At 48.7% G+C, this 20,388-nt stretch overlaps 6 protein-coding genes across 6 annotated transcripts; 2 read left to right on the forward strand and 4 right to left on the reverse strand.

Moving 5' to 3' along the window:
* Positions 1 to 255: 255 nt before the first annotated feature.
* Positions 256 to 5,078, forward strand: abcB (uncharacterized protein; the record flags this gene model as incomplete). The annotated part of the gene is made up of 5 exons (XM_057182423.1): positions 256 to 483; positions 605 to 1,142; positions 1,195 to 4,231; positions 4,284 to 4,658; positions 4,844 to 5,078. The coding sequence occupies 5 exons, from the start codon at positions 256 to 258 to the stop codon at positions 5,076 to 5,078; spliced, it is 4,413 nt and encodes a 1,470-aa protein (XP_057043873.1).
* A 2,584-nt stretch (positions 5,079 to 7,662) lies between these two features.
* Positions 7,663 to 11,765, reverse strand: N7518_001496 (nucleoporin Nup120/160; the record flags this gene model as incomplete). Its single annotated transcript, XM_057182424.1, has 3 exons — positions 7,663 to 8,864; positions 8,921 to 11,062; positions 11,129 to 11,765. 3 exons carry the CDS (start codon positions 11,763 to 11,765, stop codon positions 7,663 to 7,665), a joined length of 3,981 nt encoding a protein of 1,326 aa, XP_057043874.1.
* A 394-nt stretch (positions 11,766 to 12,159) lies between these two features.
* N7518_001497 (recombinase RAD51) lies at positions 12,160 to 13,452 on the reverse strand (the record flags this gene model as incomplete). Its single annotated transcript, XM_057182425.1, has 4 exons — positions 12,160 to 12,971; positions 13,043 to 13,110; positions 13,222 to 13,301; positions 13,378 to 13,452. 4 exons carry the CDS (start codon positions 13,450 to 13,452, stop codon positions 12,160 to 12,162), a joined length of 1,035 nt encoding a protein of 344 aa, XP_057043875.1.
* A 732-nt stretch (positions 13,453 to 14,184) lies between these two features.
* Positions 14,185 to 15,284, reverse strand: N7518_001498 (uncharacterized protein; the record flags this gene model as incomplete). Its single annotated transcript, XM_057182426.1, has 4 exons — positions 14,185 to 14,378; positions 14,440 to 15,115; positions 15,168 to 15,185; positions 15,240 to 15,284. The coding sequence occupies 4 exons, from the start codon at positions 15,282 to 15,284 to the stop codon at positions 14,185 to 14,187; spliced, it is 933 nt and encodes a 310-aa protein (XP_057043876.1).
* An 842-nt stretch (positions 15,285 to 16,126) lies between these two features.
* Positions 16,127 to 17,492, reverse strand: N7518_001499 (uncharacterized protein; the record flags this gene model as incomplete). The annotated part of the gene is made up of 2 exons (XM_057182427.1): positions 16,127 to 16,885; positions 16,941 to 17,492. The coding sequence occupies 2 exons, from the start codon at positions 17,490 to 17,492 to the stop codon at positions 16,127 to 16,129; spliced, it is 1,311 nt and encodes a 436-aa protein (XP_057043877.1).
* Positions 17,493 to 19,462: 1,970 nt separating this feature from the next.
* Positions 19,463 to 20,275, forward strand: N7518_001500 (A4/G1 family peptidase; the record flags this gene model as incomplete). The annotated part of the gene is made up of 1 exon (XM_057182428.1): positions 19,463 to 20,275. The coding sequence occupies one exon, from the start codon at positions 19,463 to 19,465 to the stop codon at positions 20,273 to 20,275; it is 813 nt and encodes a 270-aa protein (XP_057043878.1).
* Between the last annotated feature and the right edge of the window lie 113 nt (positions 20,276 to 20,388).

Below are 20,388 nucleotides of genomic sequence, written 5' to 3' on the forward strand. Positions count from 1 at the left end.
CTCCTGCCCATAGGGATGCGGACCTCGTCTAGCCCTAGGTACCTTTATTATGCTGATCTAGTAACTAGTAAAGCTGACTGTTCTTATGTCACTTTTTGACCCATCCGATCTAGCCCAAAAAGCCGCAAGTTCCCCGAGCTCATGCATGTTCTTTTAACCATACACTCTTTTGACTTCTAATTCCCCGTGTCGCTCGTTACTGCGTCTTTCTTTTCTTTAACCATCCTTCCGTCGCTAGGTGGTTCAGGAACAGTCATGACATCTTCCGGCTTTTCAGGGCCTTCGTGCCGCGATCTAGATAATACTTTCCGTATTGATGCTGGATCCTGTCGCGGAGGATTCGATTTCTCTCTTTTATTTGAGGAGACTATCCTCGAGATATTACCTATTCTATTAATGCTAATTATTATTCCTGGCCGTCTGTGGATTCTCTCGCAAAAACGAAACAAGGTTGTGGGATCATGGTTGGTGTTCGTCAAGCTTGTAAGTTAACTATGTTGATATACTCTGCTTTGTGCAGTTCGGATGCAGTCCCCCCCCGGTCTTTGCAATTGATAAACTATTGGATTCGTGATACTCTTATCTAATAAGCATATCTAAACAGGCGGCTTGGTTGGCACTGCTGGGTCTTCAAATTGCACAAACAGCCCTATGGGCCCTTCCGGCAGCCGACATTACCAAAGCATCGGTTGCAGCCAATGTGCTCCTCACAGTCGGCTTACTCGCGCTCGTCCTGCTTTCATATGCAGAGCACACGCGTTCTGTGCGACCCTCCTTCATTTTGAATACCTACCTGTTCTGCAGCTTGCTTTTCGATATCGCTCGTTCTAGAACTCTGTGGCTTCGCAGTGTGGACAGCTTCAATGACATCCTTGCCATTCTCGCTACAGTAGCGGTCAGTGTCAAAGCGGTTCTGTTCGTGCTCGAGGCTGTGGAGAAGAAGCACATCCTAAAATCGGAATACGCGGATTATCCTCCAGAAGCGACTGCAAGTTTCTATAACCGTGCTGTGTTCTGGTGGCTGAACCCACTGTTCAAGCTCGGCTACACCGGTGTCTTGCGTGTGGAAGATCTCTTTTCATTGGATAAAGAACTGAGCTCTGAGCGCCTACTGACTCGATTTGATGAGAAATGGAGCAAAGGTAACCAGCTATCTATGCCGATATGCGGGATTCTGTGCTAATATTTATCTAGTGACAACTAAATCGCCAAACACTCTCCAATGGGAGTCATTGAAGGTCGTCAAATGGCCCCTGCTTGCAGGTATCCCTGCTAGAGCTTGTGTCGTCGCCTTCAACTTCTGCCAGCCTTTGCTCCTGGAGAGATCGATCTCTTTCTTCAATTCGCCCGTCAATCAGGGTACCCAAAACATCGGATACGGACTCATTGGCGCCTATATCATGGTTTATGGTGGACTCGCAATTTCAATGGGCCAGTATCAGCATCTCACTTATCGCGGCATTACCATGGTCCGCGGTGTCCTTGTCACAATGCTATACAAGAAAGCCAGCTGCTTGGGCCTCGGGGAGATCGACCCCGCCAACTCGCTCACTTTGATGAGCGCAGATGTCGAGCGCATCACACAGGGATGGCAGACCATCCATGAGATCTGGGCAAACTCGGTTGAGATCGCTTTGGCTATCTACCTTCTCAAGGTTCAGCTTGGAGTTTCCTGTGTTGTTCCTGTTTGCGTCGCTGTGTTTGCTTTGCTTGGATCGTTGGTCGGAATGTCCTTTGTGGTCGCCGGGCAAGCCAAGTGGCTGGAAGCTATTGAAAAGCGCATTAATGCTACTTCCGGGATGCTTGGATCAATCAAGGGAGTCAAGATGCTAGGCCTGCAGGATTCCTTCATGAAGTTTGTTCATGGTCTTCGGATCAGCGAGCTGGATATATCCAAGAAGTTCCGTACCCTTCTGGTTATAAACATGGGTTTTGCCTGGTTGACCCGCATTTTTGCCCCAGTCTTCACCTTTGGTGTTTATGTCGGTACCTCAAGCCAGCCTTTGAGTGTCTCTCGAGCTTTCACATCTCTGTCTCTGTTCTCCCTTCTGGCAGACCCTCTCTTGACCTTGGTGATGGCACTTATGTCTTTCGCTGGTGCCGTTGGCTCTTTCCAGCGTATTCAACAGTTCTTGGACAAAGAGGACCACGTCGATCGCAGGAATAACTCGCAAACTTTATTCCTCGATGATATCACTGAAAAGCGTGTGCTGTCCAAGGCTAAGGACCTTGAACTTTCTTCCATCAACTCTGACTCTCTCGAGTCGCTCAAGCGCTCCAGTGCCCCGCCTTCTGGAAACGCCGTCGTTGTCCAGAGTGGAAGCTTTGGATGGGAAGCGGATAAGGATCCAATTCTCAAGGACATTACCATAACCATCCCTCAAGGCAGCTTCACGGTTCTCATTGGACAGTCAGGATGCGGCAAGTCTACTTTGCTCAAAGCTTTCCTCGGAGAAATCCCCTGTTCCGAAGGGAAGGTTGCACTCGCCTTCCCCAGCGTTGCTTACTGTGATCAAACGCCGTGGCACATGAATGGCACCATCAAAGAAAGCATCGTTGCGATGTCCGACTATGATCCTCAATGGTATGCATCCGTGATTCGGGCTTGCGCTCTGGAAGAAGACCTCTCACAGTTCCCTCGTGGGGACTCTGCTGTTATCGGAAGCAAAGGTATTGCCCTCAGTGGAGGTCAAAGCCAACGTATCGCACTTGCACGAGCAGTCTACGCCCGGAGAAAGATTATGATCCTCGACGATGCCCTCAGTGGTCTGGACGCTACCACGGAAAATCACATATTCCACAACCTTTTCGGGTCGGGAGGACTTCTAAAAGAGCTTGGAACTACAGTTATCGTTGCCTCATCTTCCGTCAAGCGCCTTCCCTACGCCGATCACATCATTGTCTTGGAGGAAGGTGGTCGGATTTGTGAACAGGGAAGCTTCGCTGCTCTGAACAAGACTGGTGGATATGTGTCAAGCTTCGGACTCGGGCTGCCTGATTGGGAGTACAAGGCTAAGCGATTTTCCGACACTCCCAGTTACGACAGCATGGACAGTATCCAAAAAGAGAAGGAGGCATTGATCGAAGAGCCTGAGCACCACGATAGGGGTGGCGATCTCGGAATCTATACATACTACATCGACGCCATTGGATGGCTCCCTGCGACTGTCTTCATGGTCGCAATGGCCGGTTTTGTGTTCTGCATCTCATTCCCTAGCATCTGGGTCAAATGGTGGGCTCAGTCCGACACCGCACACCATAAGCAAGAGATCGGCCATTACGTGGGTATCTATGTAATGCTCGGCTGTATCGCCATGATCTCACTACTCGTCGGCTGCTGGCAAATGATCATCACTATGGTCCCAAAGTCTGGCGAGAGCTTCCACCGCAAGCTGCTGACCACTGTCCTCGCCGCCCCGATGTTGTTCTTCTCGAGTACCGACAGCGGGTCAATCCTTAACAGGTTCAGTCAAGACTTGCAACTTATTGACATGGAGCTTCCTATCGCTGCGATCAATACTGTCGCTACGTTCTTCCTTTGTCTGGCACAGATGGCTCTTATTGGAGTCTCCTCCAAATACGCAGCCATCTCCTTCCCGATCGTGCTTGGTATCTTGTTCTTCATTCAGAAGTTGTACCTGCGCACCTCGCGCCAGCTTCGTTACTTGGATATCGAGGCCAAGGCTCCGCTGTACTCGCACTTCACCGACTGTCTTCAAGGACTTGTGACTCTACGTGCCTTCGGGTGGGAACATGACATGGAGAAGAAGAATATCGCTCTCCTGGATCACTCCCAAAAGCCCTTTTACTTCATGTTCGCTATTCAGCGCTGGCTCACTCTGTCGCTGGACATGGTTGTGGCGGGAATTGCTGTTCTTCTGATCGTGCTGGTCGTCGCCCTGCGTGGATCAACTCTTAGTGCCGGCTACGTTGGTGTCGCGCTGCTGAACGTTATCCAGTTCAGTCAGAGCATCAAGCTTCTGGTTACCTTCTGGACTAACTTGGAGACGCATATCGGTTCCATCCAGCGTATCAAAGACTTTACGTCAACCGTCGAGTCGGAAGACAGGCCTGGTGAAGACCAGGATGTGCCCCCTAACTGGCCCTCGAAGGGTGCAGTCGCCTTCCACTCTGTCTCTGCGGCTTACAGACCCTCCGAACCAGTTCTCAACGATGTTTCTCTTACTATCCAGGCAGGCGAGAAAGTCGGCATTTGCGGACGCACTGGAAGGTAAGAAACAATCTCTAATTCAATATCCTACTTCTTGCTAACAAAACAACAGTGGAAAAACCTCCATGATCATGAGCATCTTCCGCATGATGGAATTAACCAGCGGCACTATCACCATCGATGGAGTTGACATCAGTCGACTCCCCCGACGAGCGATCCGCTCACTCATCAACGGCGTCTCCCAAGACTCCCTCCTCTTCCAAGGCAGCGTCCGATTGAACGCCGATCCAACCGGCGACCATACCGACCGAGAAATCTTGGCAGCTCTCAAGAGCGTCCAGCTCCTCCCTGCGATCCAAGAAAAGGGGACTCTTGACACAGACATCGACGAGATCCACCTGTCTCACGGCCAAAAGCAGCTCTTCTGCCTTGCCCGCGCCCTCCTTCGCCCAGGCAACATCCTCATTTTAGATGAAGCCACTAGCAAGTAAGTCACTCCCCTCACTTCAAGCCACGTCTCCACTTCACAAATATTGTTCCAAATCCCCTGCATGAGATTTCATCCGGGCGCGATTAATTTCCTTCGCCTTTTGCGATCCGTGCGATTCAGCCACACACCGATAGAACCACCCCTTGCTGCAAGAACCCAGACTAACCCACTTTCTGCAACAGCATCGACACCAAAACAGATGAAATTATGCAGCGCGTTATTAGAGAGAAATTCTGCAACCACACTATCATCGCTGTCGCCCACAAGCTTGACACAATCCTCGACTTCGATCGCATCGTCGTCTTGGAGGCTGGTCGCATCATTGAGAACGGGGAACCGCATATGCTGCTGGCCAACGCCAAGTCGCACTTTAGCAACCTCTATATGAGTGTCATGGCGACCGAGGAATCAGATTAATTCCTCTTTTGCTTTTTGGTTTTTGGTTTTTGGTTTTTAAAAATTGGGTTAGGTTGTTTGATTGATTTGGCACCTATACAGGTTGACGCGTCTTCTTTCTTTCTTTTGGCGTGACAATCTTCCACATTCCCTTTTTCGAGGTACATATCGACGACAACATATTGATCTTTTGGACATTTTCTGGTCGGCGTTATATATTGGTGTTCTTGCTGGACCATGTTCTTGTTACTTTTTTGTTCTGCTATGATTATTATTTACTCTCTTTCATTACCTTATAACCATGGAGTGATACTTACACATAACTCCCTTATTGGACACTTGATTCTTGATCTTAATAATCTCTAATATTAATTCAATACCAATTATGGCTTTGGCTCCTTATTATATTTCTTATCCAGTAAATCAAAAGCATTATTGCATTAGTTTCCTTCGTCTGTGATATTCTATGCGACGAGCAGGACTTTACAGCTCGACATACTTCTTCGGTATGATCAAAGAAGAATAGACTATATATATAGTAAAACTGGGTACACTGTCGTTTATTTCCCTTCACTTCTTATCTGTAGAAATATGGGACTTGACCATGTTAAAGTTGCTTGAAATATATATCGCAGGACTTCCATCCATTTCGAAGGTGTATCCAATTGCGCCAGGAAACACTGCACTGAATTACATTTGCTAATGCAGTCATGTATATCTACTTTTCAGGTTATGAGCGCATTGCTCATTTGACTGTATTTCATCAACGCCTCGAGTCCTCCACTGGACCTCCCCGGACTTCCATTGCTGTCACATTCGCACCCCCGCCCTCTGCGAAGTCCAAGTCCATCTACATCCATACTCCGTACTCTCACCATCCATCGCTTTATCAAATGAAGCCCCATATAAATCTTGAATAGGTGCTTGTTGTGACCCTCCACACACCATCTGGGTGATTCACCCTGTTTGCATCATCGAAGCACATTTTCCCGTTAAATGAAGCTACTATCAGTATGTTTGGAAACTCACCAAGTCTACTCTTTGCATATACTGATTGACTCATGTTAGACAAGAGATTTCAACTTAAGGCACCGCATGCCTGCCCGGAGTCATTGGAGTCGCTAATAATCCAAATTCTACCCTCTAAGCTCCGCCCAACTGTTTTTATCTGTTCGAGAACGAGGTCGAACGCCCACAACTGGAGGATTTCCGACTCGCCGGATCACGGAACCGACTCGCGATACCATCGATAATACGGAGTAGCAAGTACGATATTTTACGTCCCGGAGTTATGTCAAGCTCTGGGACACGTTCTACGACCGACTATCAATATCTCACTACTCCACCTCTGGAGTACTTGTTGGAGACTCTAACTCCAGCGAGCGATATCGCGATCGCGAGATCGCATAACAATGTAGCCTTGGAAAAAGATCTACCTTACTCCGTACAAGATTTCGTCTCCATCGATAAACTTCCAGATTGCCCCTTTTCTGGCTACTGTGGTACATACCTGTGGGCCTCGTGGCCGGATGCGTGTTCCTAGCGATGATCCTGGTCACCGTGAATGGGTCAAAACTCGCTGGTGCTAAATGGGTCAGAGGAGATCCACTGATAATCCCCGAGATGGTATTTGCGGATCTGCGATCTGCAATGAGGGTGGAAATGTCTTCCGATATGCACCGACATCAGATCAATTCCTAAATTGGTCTCTCTTCGCTAGAGCTGAGTGTCTCATTGGGCACGGTTTTAACGTTGCAGAATAGTTTAACTTTCGCTTTGCTGTCATTTGGCTGAATGCACTTACCTGCATATATGTACTCGTAGACCTACGGAGTAATTACATTCTATCTATGAAGAGTTGTATAAATATACTCATTATGTCTCAGTCAGTATATCCGTACTCCGTACTCCGTACCTTGGTCAGATTCGGAATCCACCTGCCCAAGAAAGCGATGATTGGCCTATCCTAATTAGGTATCCTCATCCCTGGTGGATACAAGGATACCCTTCTATGTATTGTCGGTGCACCAGCCGTGGCTGTCGATGGGACCTGTTTTCTTCCTGCCCAGGTGGGCGCCTTCTCCACCTTTCGTTACCCAAGAATCTTGGAATATTCCATTCATGGAAAGTGTCGATCACCATTTCTTCCCTCGTAAGACTTCTGATGCTCATCGAAACTACGGAGTAAGATAAGATAATATACAGTGACGCAGCAAAAGTTTTAGCACCTATTATGCTACCGTCTTCCTAATTTAATATACCGCCTTCTGAATTTGTAATACCGCTCGTTCCCTTCATTTTTAATTGGCGAATATTTGACCGGCAGAATTGGGGTTCTGATAATTTTGCTGGGTCACTGTAGCCCTGTAGCCCTGGTAGCCATTATGGTGAAGCCAAACATGTCCTCCCATAGTGATATTAGAAAGAAAAACAAATCCTATTTTGCACCCCATCCGATTATGGACTACCCTAAAAGCAAAGAAATAAAAACACCCATGTCGAGTACCATAAATTGGAACAAAAGAAGAATCAAATTCGACGGCCATGGCAATCCCCAGGGCCAAAATGCAAAGAGTCATAGATAAGTGCCCCGCGAAGGTACCAACTATAGAACCATCGTTTCATCATTATCCACATCTTTCTCTTCATCAAGACCAAATTCCCAGTCTCCACGCTCAATCCGGCTGACACGGTCGAGCTCAGACTGGAATTCGCGACGCAGGTGCTCGAGTGTCACGATTATACGACGCTTAAGCAAGTGGTTGGTCGCAGGGACTTCGAAGGACCCAATGCTGTTACGCCGTTCGATGGTGGAAGTTTTGTTGTTTCCTTTGCGGTGGTCAGGTGCGAACGCGACGGCATTGGATGGTAGGCGATTGCGTCCGAGTGGTGTAGGGGAGGCGGGGTCTACGTCCTCCATGGAGACGTTCCCTTCTTCATCGACTTGTGTGCCTAGGTGTCTTTCGTGAGGAGGAATCGGGGCGGCGCCGATTGGAGGTCCGTTCTCGACGAGGATATATGCTTCGCTTTTGTCGACACAAGCGAGGAGGTTGATTAGTGACAACAACTCATGGCGGATTTCCTTGCTTTCGGCATCGTCTTCCTCAACTGGCGACCGGGCTGCATCCTCCGCTTCCCTGCCTTTAAGAATGAGGGCTGATGACGGAGCATCTCGTGCTTTGCGGAGGCGCTGGACGTTGCGGTAGGCGATTTCGGCGGCTCCGCGGTAGTCACTGCGGGCAATGCGATAGGCCTGGAGAATTCGGGTGTAGTCGGGGGTAGCTGGGAAATTTTTGCTGTCCGCATCCAGCCAGGATACATTGGTGGTTTGTTTGCGGGTCAGGTGAACGAGGATCTCGTCAATGAATGATGCGATGTTGGGCACGAGCGAGGTGGGGAAGCGGAGAATCTGCTTAAGACCAGCAGTGCCGGGTCCAGAGACTGCCAGGATGGTGGAGATGAGTTCGGTAAGTTCGGTTCTTTGTAATTTGAGATCCTGCAACCTAGCCAGAGCGGAATATGCCTGGTCAAACTGGCAAGTCTTAAGGGCTCCAGTAAACAGACGAGACAGCAGATCGTCGCGTACGGTCGGGTATTCAGAGTCTTGCTCGGCCCAAATTTCAGAGTCGAGGGCCTGCAGCGCCAGGCTGGCAAAGTCCGCGACATGAGAGTAGGAGCGCACTTTTTCATAAATGGAGAGGATGTGCTGGTAATATTTCGCAAGACCGTTGTGGAAGCAGTCAACATCGAGGAGGTCTAAAAGCTCTGCTGACATGTCGGAAAGATTGCCCATTGGCTTGCCGCAAGCTGCATTTAGGTTAGCTGAGTTATACCAACACGAGAAATCACCAAGAGATACATACAGAGTAGATAGGCTGCCTTCCGGAAGTAGATTGCTGCCGTATCGAATTCCGACATGGCCACATGCAATCGACCCTTGACATACGTTGACCAGGCAGTACTTCCCTGGAAACGAAGGAAGTCCCATGCAAGATCGATGTTGTTCTTGGCGATTAGGTCACACTGGATGTGAGCGACTGCGCTTGGATAGTTCACTTCGCCTTCGCGGGTAATCCAGGCCACGACATCTCTGATTCCCAAAGTCAATGTATAGCTTTGTGGAGAGTCAATCGCTTGCTGGGGCTTGATATCGGTAACAAACAGATCCTCCAGAATGCTCGTAGTTCGTTCACTGTTAGTCTTCGAGCTGTCTTTCAGTGAAAATCTCTGCGTTGAATCGATGTGGGGCTTGCTTGCCCTGTCGGGACATTGGCGGACATTAGAGCTGAGCCAGGCCATCATCTCATATTCACGTAGGAGATCAACAAGCATTGAGAAAAGGTCGGACGCATCGAAGTTGGACTTGCTTGTTTGTTCCCATTCGCCATCCACGAACGTGACGAGGATTAGTAGATCGAAAAAGATTTGACGAGATATAGAGATTGTCTCCTGCGCACCACTGACGAGAACTCGAGCGCCAAACCATGTTGAAGAGAGTTCCGAGTCTTCTCCACAGAAGTGAAGGGAGGCGGTATGGATAATGGCAAGGAACGCCTCCATGGATAAGCAATCGGTTCTCATGTGTTCACTAAGGGCTGCATCTAGAGTGTCAAAGGCTTTGTTGGAAATTTGATTGGCAAAGTCACAGCGCTCTCGGAAGTTCTCCATGCGGTCCATGATCGACGAAGAAGGCTCAGAAAAGATCTCGGCCTGGAGAGCGGCTCGGCACGCCCCGTCAAGCTCTGGGGAGAATCTTTTGCGGAAATCGGATGCCACCTTCAACAATCCAGAGGCTGTTTCGAAATTCGGGCCCAGCTCTCTGGAAACATTGCGATGCCTCCAGCGATCTACCATCTTCGGCACTCCATCACTGAGCTCGGAGCTGGAATTGTGCAAGAACAATTCAGTGATGCTGCATTCCCGCACCACAGCGCAAGAGTCTGACAGGAGGAGCCACGGCATATCGGTGTATGAGTCGTACGCGAGAGAAATTGGTTCGAACCGGCGCTTGTTAAGGTCTTCCGCAACTTGCCAGAACTGACGCCACTTTGAATCTGTATCTGAAGTATACCGGGAGTAGTCCATCTCATCGTCCGCAAATTTCCGAAGGGAGACTGCCGCTGCTATTGTGGAGCAGAGTCGTTCCTCTAAAGGCAGACTCTTTTTCAGCCCTCCAGATGAAGTCGACGAGAGTGGCCTAAGGGCCTCCTGATAAACAGCCAGAGCGGTCTCAAGGACTTCAGGCAGATACCTATTCGGTTGCAGGAGATACTGTGACCACTTCTCCGTTGGATCCACCACATCATCCACGACCAGAGGTGGTGGCAATTCTTGTCGATGGGTTTCAAATGTTGTCGAAACCCAGTTAGAGGCCCAGTCCGCGACTAGAGTTTGGAGGTTGAAATGGAGGGTGTAAAGTTGGTAAAGACCGTGGTTTCTCCAGAGCACCCACAGCTCCATTCCCTTGCCTTCTTCTCGGGATTTGACCTGGAAATCAGCGATGCTCCAGAACATGTTCCCTGTGGCATCCGGATCCACAGGTCGGAAAATATCGTCTGCGAAGAGTTCCTCAATAATCAGTTCGGATGTCAGCCCACCCTTGACAGCCCAGAACTTGAACTTTCCGTCCTCAAATGGCGAATATGTGACGACATAGAAGCGATGTCCACCATCCATAGCTCGCTCGGCGTTGAAGACGCGCATGAATGATGTCTCGGCGGGGTTCAGCGTGTACGGTGCAAGATCTGGATCATGGAGCGAGCGTCCCAGGAGATCCTTTGTGGCCGCCAGCTTGTTCGTTGCTAGATTCCAAATCTTAAGAGTGTGGTTCAGACAGATCGCGAAGACGTATGTCTCGTCGGAGGTAGTGGCAATGGCATTTGCGACATGCAAATCGAGGTTGCGTCCGTCGTGTTTGATCGAGGAGGGTGCATTCCATTTGACGAGGCCTCGAATCGAAGAGCCCCATGTTCGTTCGTCGAAAGTGAGAGGAGACCAGTAGGAACCTAGTTTGAGAGACAATCAATTAAACAGGTGTTGTAAAGGTAACAAGAACGAGAAGAACCACTCACCATCGTCGCCAGCTCTCCGGGTCAGCCGTAGAAGCGCGCCGTTATCGAGAGAGATGAACAACTCTAGGGGACTGCTCGCGTGTAGTCGATGGGGGTTCGAAAAGGCCAACGGAGCGGGGAGGGACGTCTTGCACCAATCCCTCACATTTTCATCGATTGAAGAGGTCCGTCGGAAAAATTCAGGGCGTAGAGACAGGGTGTGAAGGTGCTTAGAAGCGGTGATCACAAAGACACTGATGAGTTCGTGATCCTCGGAGTCGGACATTTCAACTCCAAAGGGGAGAATCTCCTCATGGAAATCCAGTCGCAGGGTCACATTGTATTCGTAAACCTCCATTCCACCTTTAGTCAGGTCCGCGCACTGAATCTCCAGCACTTTGTTGTCGTTGATGACCCGCCACAAGAATGTCCTCGGATAGACCCTGCGCTTCCGAAAGTAGACCTCACCCTGTGTCGCGAGGTGACGTCTGGCAAATTCATCTTCATCTTTGGCGATTGGGAGTTCCTGGTCGGTGGATGAGATCGAAAAGCGTGGACGACGGATCGCGACCTCTTGAGTCGGAATCTGGATGTTGGCGACCGTGGTCGGCGAGTAGGGCCGAAGGTCGACCCTTGAGTCTTTGTAAATTTTCGCCATGATCGAATTGACGTGTGTCAACTTAGCACTCCATGGCCGGGGAAGTAAAGGTTGGAAGATCGAAGGGCGGGAAGCTGGAGCTCTCAAAAAACATGGGAAGTCTTGGCGCGATAAAAGGCCTGAGATTGATGGCTTCCGCCCTTTGAGGTTTACTCAGACCACTTACACTTTATTTTACTCTATGTTATCTTCTAGGTGAATTGCCTCTCTTCAAAAGTTAAGAATAAACAGAAATTGTGCTTTCTAATTGCTATCAAAAAAAAAAGATCCCCCAACGCTGAGATGAGATGTCACGGGTCGCTCTAACCACATAAACAGCTATTGAATATAAGCTCATCAAGTCAATAATATCGTGTCGCAGAACAAGACAGGCACAACCTTGGGAAATGTCGACTCATTTATCTTCCAAGTCCTTCTCACTAGGATCACCGATACCATTATCATTGATAGCGAAAAGGCAATCACTCTCTGGAAGACAAGGACTATCATAAATCTTGCAAATTCGAGTCTCGCCACGGCCCTTCTTCAGACTGAGTCGAGTGGTACTGGCGTGAGCGATGATATTACCACCAATAGGTTTCTTGGGATCCGGGTTAAACATAGCACTAGGGCCACCATCGACTTGGGCAACGACCTGGTTTGTGATCACGACTGCAATGCCAAATTCATCTGCAAGGCGTTGCAAGGTACGCATGAACTTAGCCAAATGACTCTGCCGTGAGGCGAGCTCACCACGACCGTTAAAATCTGTTCGGTACAGAGATGTCGCGGAGTCAACCACCAGAAGAGAGAATCGCGTCTCGCACATCATCTGTGAGGCCTGGTTGAGCAACGAGAGCTGGTGGTCTGAGTTGTATGCTCGTGCATATGCCACATTATCAAGGACCTCGTCACCGACGAGACCGTATCGCTCTGCAACCGCAAGGCATCGCACTGGACGGAAAGTACCCTCTGTATCGATATAAAGACACTTGCCCTCGCCGCCACCCATATCAAATGGAAGTTGGCAGGTCACCGCGAGAGTGTGACAAATCTGACTCTTTCCCGTTCTGAACTCCCCGAAAATCTCTGTGATCGACCCCGTTTCAAACCCACCTCCGAGCAATGTGTCGAGTCTCTTGGATCCTGTTGTGATCGAGATGAGCTCGCTCCTCCGGGCATGCATTTCGGTTGCCGTGGTGAATCCCATAGGGACCAGCTTTGAGGCTAATCAGCGCGTTTCAATTAGCGAACTCATCTTCAATGTAGAGCTTATCTGTCGCAGAAGAGGGGTTTACCTTCTACTAGGATCTTGGTGGCCTTTTGTTCCGAGATGCCCTTTATCTGTTCCAACAACCGCTTGGGCCTAAAGGTCACAGTAGTGTTAACCAGATTGAGATGAGCAGGGCAATCGGTATAGCAGAGCTGCCGCCGGGGGGGGGGGAAAGCCGCAAGAATGAAGATCATGGATACTCACGTGTAGGCGATGGACTCAACAGTGTTATATCCTGCATCTAGGAACAACTTAATATCCCTAGCGGTCAAGCCCGAAACACCCTATCAGAACCAATTTAATTTAGTATAAAGGTCCAACATTCTTGAGCTAAAGCATATCGCCGTGGGATTCACTCACGTCAAGCGCGGAAAGCGGGGTGGGGGCTCCAGGGCCAGGAAGCCCACTATCCTCGAATTGCTCTTCTCCCTCCATAGTAGCAGTAGTACTCCTCGTTTCTCGGTGTTATCAGGATCGTGATGCCTTTTGGCGGGGTCTCTCGATTCGAAAGCACGGGTGATGACGCGTTTGGGGTTTGGGTGAGATGAGTACTCGCTCTTCTCGATTTTGAATATCAAACTTTCAAATAATCAATTAGCAAGCAGACAATCTCTGAAAAGTCTGAAAGGTCTAAAGCGTCTGTTTGTGGCAAAAAATCTCCGGATGACTCTGAGACAACAAATCGGACGCGTCAAATGGATCGCGAGATCACGTGCAGTGCTGCCTTGAGCCTTTCCGGTTTGGCAGAACGAACTATTTCTCTTCCAATTTATGAATACAACATATGTGTAAAGCGCATGTATTACTTTGTTTCTCTAGTGCTACCGTACGATTAAATTACCAGCGATGGTTTTCATTGGGGCGGATCAATCACTGTATTCCCAGTGGGTCGGATGCTAATGGTTCAATATGCTAACAAAAGGTATAAGAATACAAATCCTGCAATGAACTGCATTCTGGGACGCCGTCTGTCCATTGAATGATATTCTCTCAATGTTCTTGTGAGTCATGGAAACCCAGGTACTGAAAACTGCCCATGAACTGCCGCAACGCCATATCAAAATCAATGCTAAATGTCCGAGCAAAAGCAGGTGTTGAAGGTCTCCGAGGTGTTCGTTGCATTCGTTTTCCTTGCGAGACAATGATATTTTCGTGTACTGCATCTCCCTACTGTTGATTCTCAGGGGAATTGAGCCACGGACGGAATGGACGAAGCAACGACTTCCGGAACCGTCTCTGATACTGACGCAGAGCCGGGTTAAACTCCAGCTGCTCGGCTGGCAGTCCGATTTGGATATTTTCGTTGAATATCTGGCTTATCCTGCGTCGGAACTCTTCCGATGATCGCCGGCGAAGACGGTCTATGAATGAGGCGCATTAGTTTCTCTGTTCAATCCCTACATCGTGGCAAGTTTGACTTACTCATGGTTCGTGAGCCCCGCTTGCTCTCCGGTGAAAGACCAGAAGGTGACTCACCGATGGCCGGGACATATTTCGTGCCGTCATCAGCGCCGTCCAATCCTACTCGATAATCCTTCGTGTCGGGATTAGAGGTTGTGCCGAATATTCGCGTGTGAAAGCTAGCACGCTTTTCCGTAACTGTTGTGTCCTTCATGCCGATCATTGACTCCTCTCGCGCAGGTGACATGCGTATGGCATTTAGGTTGAGCAGACTAGATCGGCCATAAAGTGCGCTGGGTCTTTGGTTCTCGTAGGTGAAGCCTGCGGAGGCTGGGCTGAGCTCGGGAACGACTTCACGTCGGGCAGCCAGTGGCATGGGCTTTGGGTTGATCAAGGAACTGTGAGATTCCACCGAGGAGCTGGGGGTGTCAATGGTTCTATACAGCGACCTTGGCACTGGACTGGCCGGTCGACTTGGAACTGGACTTTGCGTGGGTGTGTTGGGATCTGAGACCCAGATCCCTTCCACTCCTATTCCTCTTTCCAAAGCTCTGGCACCGAAAGGGATGTCATCCTTGTGCAGCATTGGGTACACCTCAGCTTCCTCCTCTCGTTCTTTTGCCTCTGTCGCAGTGTATTTGCTCATCGTCCAGCGATTCCAGCCGAGGACGCAAAAGGCGTAAAGGAGCACTAGGATCTGCGAAGCTTGTCAGTTGGCGTCTTTGTGGCGTTGTCATGGAGTCACGTACGATCAGCGTGGCTAGTACCTGTTAACGAAAATGGTCAGCAGGGGACCTCCGTGGTCATGAGTGTATACTTACTACAGTCAGCTTCTCCCATAGCTCCCAGTCCACCCAGAACGTCATAGTGGCTGGTTACTTTGAACTGTACTCGGGCTTTACCGTGAAGGACATCCGAGTAAGAATGTGCAGAGTTTCTTTTGGGGCACAGATGAAAGAGATTTACTGATAAAAAAGATACTGGAGAGGGATTCCGAGGTCTTGGGTTCGAGCAAAGGTGATCTCTTTCCGGGGACTGGGAAAGGGCAGTGGTGGCAGGAGCGCCTGCTTAAAGCATGTCCGTATAGTTCTGGGTTTTCTTTCCTTTTTCCTTTTTCCTTTTCATATTCATGGTCTCTAGTACGTAGGCCATAAGCATGCGAGCATTTATGATTTACATACTTCATTGACTGTGGATGCAAAACGTCCAGTATGAACAACTAAGACTGCTATTTAAGGAAGAAACTAAAAAAAAAAATAGCTCCTAATACTGATTGCCATACAAAAAAAACAAAAATAATAAAAATAAAAAAATCTCTCCCTCGGGGAATCGAACCCCGGTCTCCCGCGCTTATCGGTTTTAATGACAAGCGGAAATCATCACCACTAGACCAAGGAAGAATGCGATGGCCGAGTTACTGCTCGGCCACTTGGCTGGTTGATATTTAAGAGTTTGCCTTCTTGACTTTATAACTGAAGAATTAGAAGAAGTCATCGTTTACATTATGAAAGCTACTTTTTCGCCTTTATTTCCTCATTCTTTTCAAGGTTTCTGGCTCTTCTCTTCTTCTAGTTATTACAATCTTGTGCTGGCACTAGATGTGTCAAGAAGAGTGAAATTAATTGACTCAGACGCACTTGATTATATATATCTCTCTCAAAGCTCTCCAAGTCGCAATCACAGTTAACCACCAAAACAGAGAAAATCACTAAATGCTACCTGATATGTACTCAAAACACTTCAATGAGCCCCAGGCTTGGCCTTTCCTAGGAGACAAGTATCCAGTCTTGTCATCCTGACAGCCCTTAAAAGCCGCGTAGGTCTCTCCTATCCAGTCCTCATCCACACATTTCGTACCCGAATACATATAACACTTGCCATGTGTGAGATACAATGACTTAGGCTTTGTCACTCTACTGGAAGCACAGGTGCCCCAGTTGAGACCACCGTTAGTCCACCATCGACAGGACGTGGTTGTATCCGAGATTGTGGTGTCGGTATTGTCCGCGAGAATGATGCAATTCTCAGTATTTTGAGTTTCATGTCCTTGAAGAGAGAAGTAATCACCTGTACAACCAGCACCCTCGTATATTGTCATTTGCCAAGTTGCAGACGGAGCGACACTGCTCGTGGTTTTTGTTACCACTTCTATGCTAGTCAAGGTTACCATGTTCACCTTCGCAGTAGTACTCTGTGAAGTAGTAGCCTTTGAAGTAGTAGTCGATTTGGAAGTAGTCGATTTGGAAGTAGTCGATTTGGAAGTAGTCGATTTGGAAGTGGTGGTTTGGGAAGTAGTGGGCTTGGTAGTGGTTTTCGAAGCAGTAGAAGTCTTTAAAGTAGTCATCTTCGAAGTAGCACTTTTGGTTGTGACTTCCTTTTGGGTACTCTTCGGTCCACAATTGAACAAGCAACCGCTACTAGCATTGCAATAATCCGAGCTAGTGCCACACTGACCAAACTTAGAACACTGGAGATATAGTTAGTAGAGTCAACAAGATGGGCAATTCCGACAATAAACTCACACATTGATTCGAAGAGCACTGGTTTAGAGAGGCGAGATCGGCATAGTTGGCAGGGCGTCTTGTCCCGGGAACCTGGGGACCGCAGACAGCATGCGGGAGAGCAACCGGCATAGGAAGGGCACCGGAGCTGAGACAAACAAAACTGCCTTGTTTCACATTGCCACAACCTGTCCAGTCCCAGGCTCCGACATTCCAAGCTTCGATATTGCTGGTAGTGAGCTGGTAGCGCTTAGCAAGAGCTGCGCAGGTATCACCTTGCTGAATGGTATAGGTATAGCAGATACCATCGCTACCAGGCGCAAATAGACTGCGTTTATTGAGTGAATGGCCATGAGAGTCGCCAGAGCCATGCCCGAATTGGGCAGTTGCTATGTGGACAAACAAAAGAGAGAGGAGGATATGAATGAAATACATCGCATTGAAGATACCCTTGAACGTATTTCTCGAGGAGATCAATCCATCCTTTATAAACAGTTGAATATGAGAAAAAAGTAATTCTTCGAGATTAGCTAGTCCGATTAAGGTGACCATTGGATATCGAGGCCAGTTCATTGTTTAAATGCAGACCCCAGGAACCATACAAGGTTCTGCCTATCGCATCGAGTGATGGGTGAGTTTAAACAATTCATTCAACAAAGAAGATGTCACAACCCACGTATCAACCTCTTCGGCTTACCCTTTGTTTCCTACACGTGATATCCGAGGGCTAGAATCAATACGTGATTCGCAAGCAAATAGAATACGGGGAAGTTTGCGCATACAAGGACAAACGCATCAGAATACAGACATAACAAGAGCCAAAACTAGGAAAAAAACAACGCAAGACTTGGCCAGAAAAGGAAAAGGAAATTAGAAAACCCTAGATCCTGGAGAGAGCTGAAAGAAAACCGAGAGGAAACGGAGGGGAAGCTGACAACAAAGAGGCTATTCAGCAATAAATAGACTTGATGGTGCCCATGCATCTGGAAGACTATTGAGACTCTATCCCAAAACAGTGCTCAATAGTGCTAATGGAGTCACATCCTGACACCAGAGGCAAAAAACCTCTTTCAAGTTCCGAGTCATGCGAGAGTCCACGGGGAGACTTCCTTTTGTGCCATATTTATCCGGTAGAGTTGAATAACGGTTTCCTTGGACCGACAACCTGCTCAATAGCTACGTCGCATGCTTGATGGTCATTGGGGTGAGCCAAGAGAAGTTGAAAGGAAAGCAGCCAGAGAGAGATAAAAGAGAATACTGCTGACAGTTGCCAGAACAGGTACCGGGGACAAGCTGGCTATAGGACAAATGTGACATCTATGCTAGCAATGGTCCAAAGTGGACGCATGACCTTCATCCGGCAAGTCGCGGCAAGTCTGTGCATTTGATAAGACTTAGAAATCCACGCTATTAACTCCTAGGGATTGGTGAGAATTATACTTCAAAGTTCAAGTATTGTGGCTTGAAGACCCGGGATTTGAGTCAATTGTGCCGGACTCTTCTGATTTATTACTAGGATGAAGGAATTGCGGCATCACGGTCCAATGACCCGACGCTTAGATCCGGACATTATCATCGAATGAGGTTAGCGCGGACTAGCTCTTCTGCACGCAAGTCCGAAATCTGCACGCGGGGACTCCGATGCAGGGGTATTGTCTCTTCTCATCCGGCGGGGAATTCACTCGGAGAAATATGGCTACGATGTCTTCTTTCTGGTGTCTTCTTTCAATATGCCACCACACAACCAGACACACATTATTACTATACACTGCTAGTATACATACCATCTAGGTATGGGAATAGTATCCACATTATTCACAATTCCCGTTTATCCACCCCTCCCGCATCCTCTCCTGGGCATCATTGCTTGTTGAAAGCTTGGCACTCTTATCACTCACAGGCTAATGGCTAGAAAACAAGCCTATATATTAGCTTCCAAGCCACAGTCACATCAAGTGGCTGTTACCTACTGAAAATCCCTGCCGGTGCGCTCTCAAGAAAGCGATCACTTCCATATTAGTTCGGCTTTCTCATTCTACGATACTTGTTAATCTTTATCAACACCACCAGCCGTCGGACATCCGGAGACCCGGAGCGCTGGAGATTGTATCCTTTTGGCACACTCGAGAAATAGACAATGCCATTGGACTCAGACCCTAGTCTTTGCTGAGTATGTGTGGATGCAATGCATGAAATAGGTCCGAGCAATCGAGGCACCTGGGTACTTGTGACCCGAGCTTGCGAGAAGTTGCGCCGATAAAGTGAAAAATTCTTCAGAAAACGGACCTTCCTGGGGTTATGCATCGGTCTCCGACGGCATCAGAAGAGATGAGGGGGTGTTACACTCAGAGAGAAGTGTTCAATGTGCATTAGCTCGAGTACTTCGGCAATATTGTCTTCTATTCTTCCGTGAAGCTATCCGTGGACAACTAGACACGATGGCTATATAAATGCGCATTTCCCATGAGAGTTATCTCGTTATTCACACAGTCAAGCTACTTCTAGTTCTTTCTATCAAACAGTTCAATCATCCAATCTGCACTATGAAGTTCTCGGCTACCATCCTCAGCGCAGCGTTGCTCACAGCATCAGCTATTGCCGCTCCTCTCACCGAACGCCGCGCAGCTCGCAATGTTGCCAGAGCTGAGGGCCGCGCGAACCGAATCACCCGTCCGCCCTACAAGCCTGACACCAGGGAGCTCCTTAGTCTGAACAAGACAAGCCACGAGGATTACAGCTCCAACTGGGCCGGTGCCGTGCTCATTGGCACCGGATATACCTCTGTCACCGGACAATTCACCGTCCCCACGCCCAAACTCCCCTCAGGTGCTTCCTCTACCACCCAGTACTGTGCCTCTGCTTGGGTCGGTATTGACGGTGATACTTGCAGCACCGCCATCCTCCAGACCGGAGTTGATTTCTGCATCCAAGGAAGCCAGGTTACCTACGATGCCTGGTACGAGTGGTACCCGGATTACGCCTACGACTTCTCCGGCATCCCGATCTCCGCGGGAGATGTGATTAAGGTCACTGTGACCGCTACCTCCAAGACGGCCGGTTCTGCCGTGATCAACAACCTGACTACTGGCAAATCTGTCACCCACACTTTCACCGGTGGTGTTGATGGAAGCCTGTGCGAGTACAATGCTGAATGGATCGTCGAGGACTTTGAAAGCGGCGGCTCGTTGGTTCCCTTCAGCAACTTTGGAACTGTGACTTTCTCAAACGCCCAGGCCAAGTCTGGCAGCACGACTGTCGGCCCATCTGGCTCTACTCTCATTGATATCAAGCAAAGCTCGCAAGTCTTGACCTCCTCTTCCGTTACTAGCAACAGTGTTACTGTGAGCTATGTTTAAGGTGAAGGTCACGAAGATTGGGAACGCAATAGTGCACTAGTGGGCGAAGGAGAGTCGGGAGGTTGGGGGTCGCAAAGAAAACAGGGTTTGGCAAACAATGGAAGATACTGTGT

The sequence above is a fragment of the Penicillium psychrosexuale genome, assembly GCF_028828465.1.
Source record: "Penicillium psychrosexuale strain IBT 29551 chromosome Unknown utg000002l, whole genome shotgun sequence".
NCBI classification, from domain to species: Eukaryota; Fungi; Ascomycota; class Eurotiomycetes; order Eurotiales; family Aspergillaceae; genus Penicillium; species Penicillium psychrosexuale.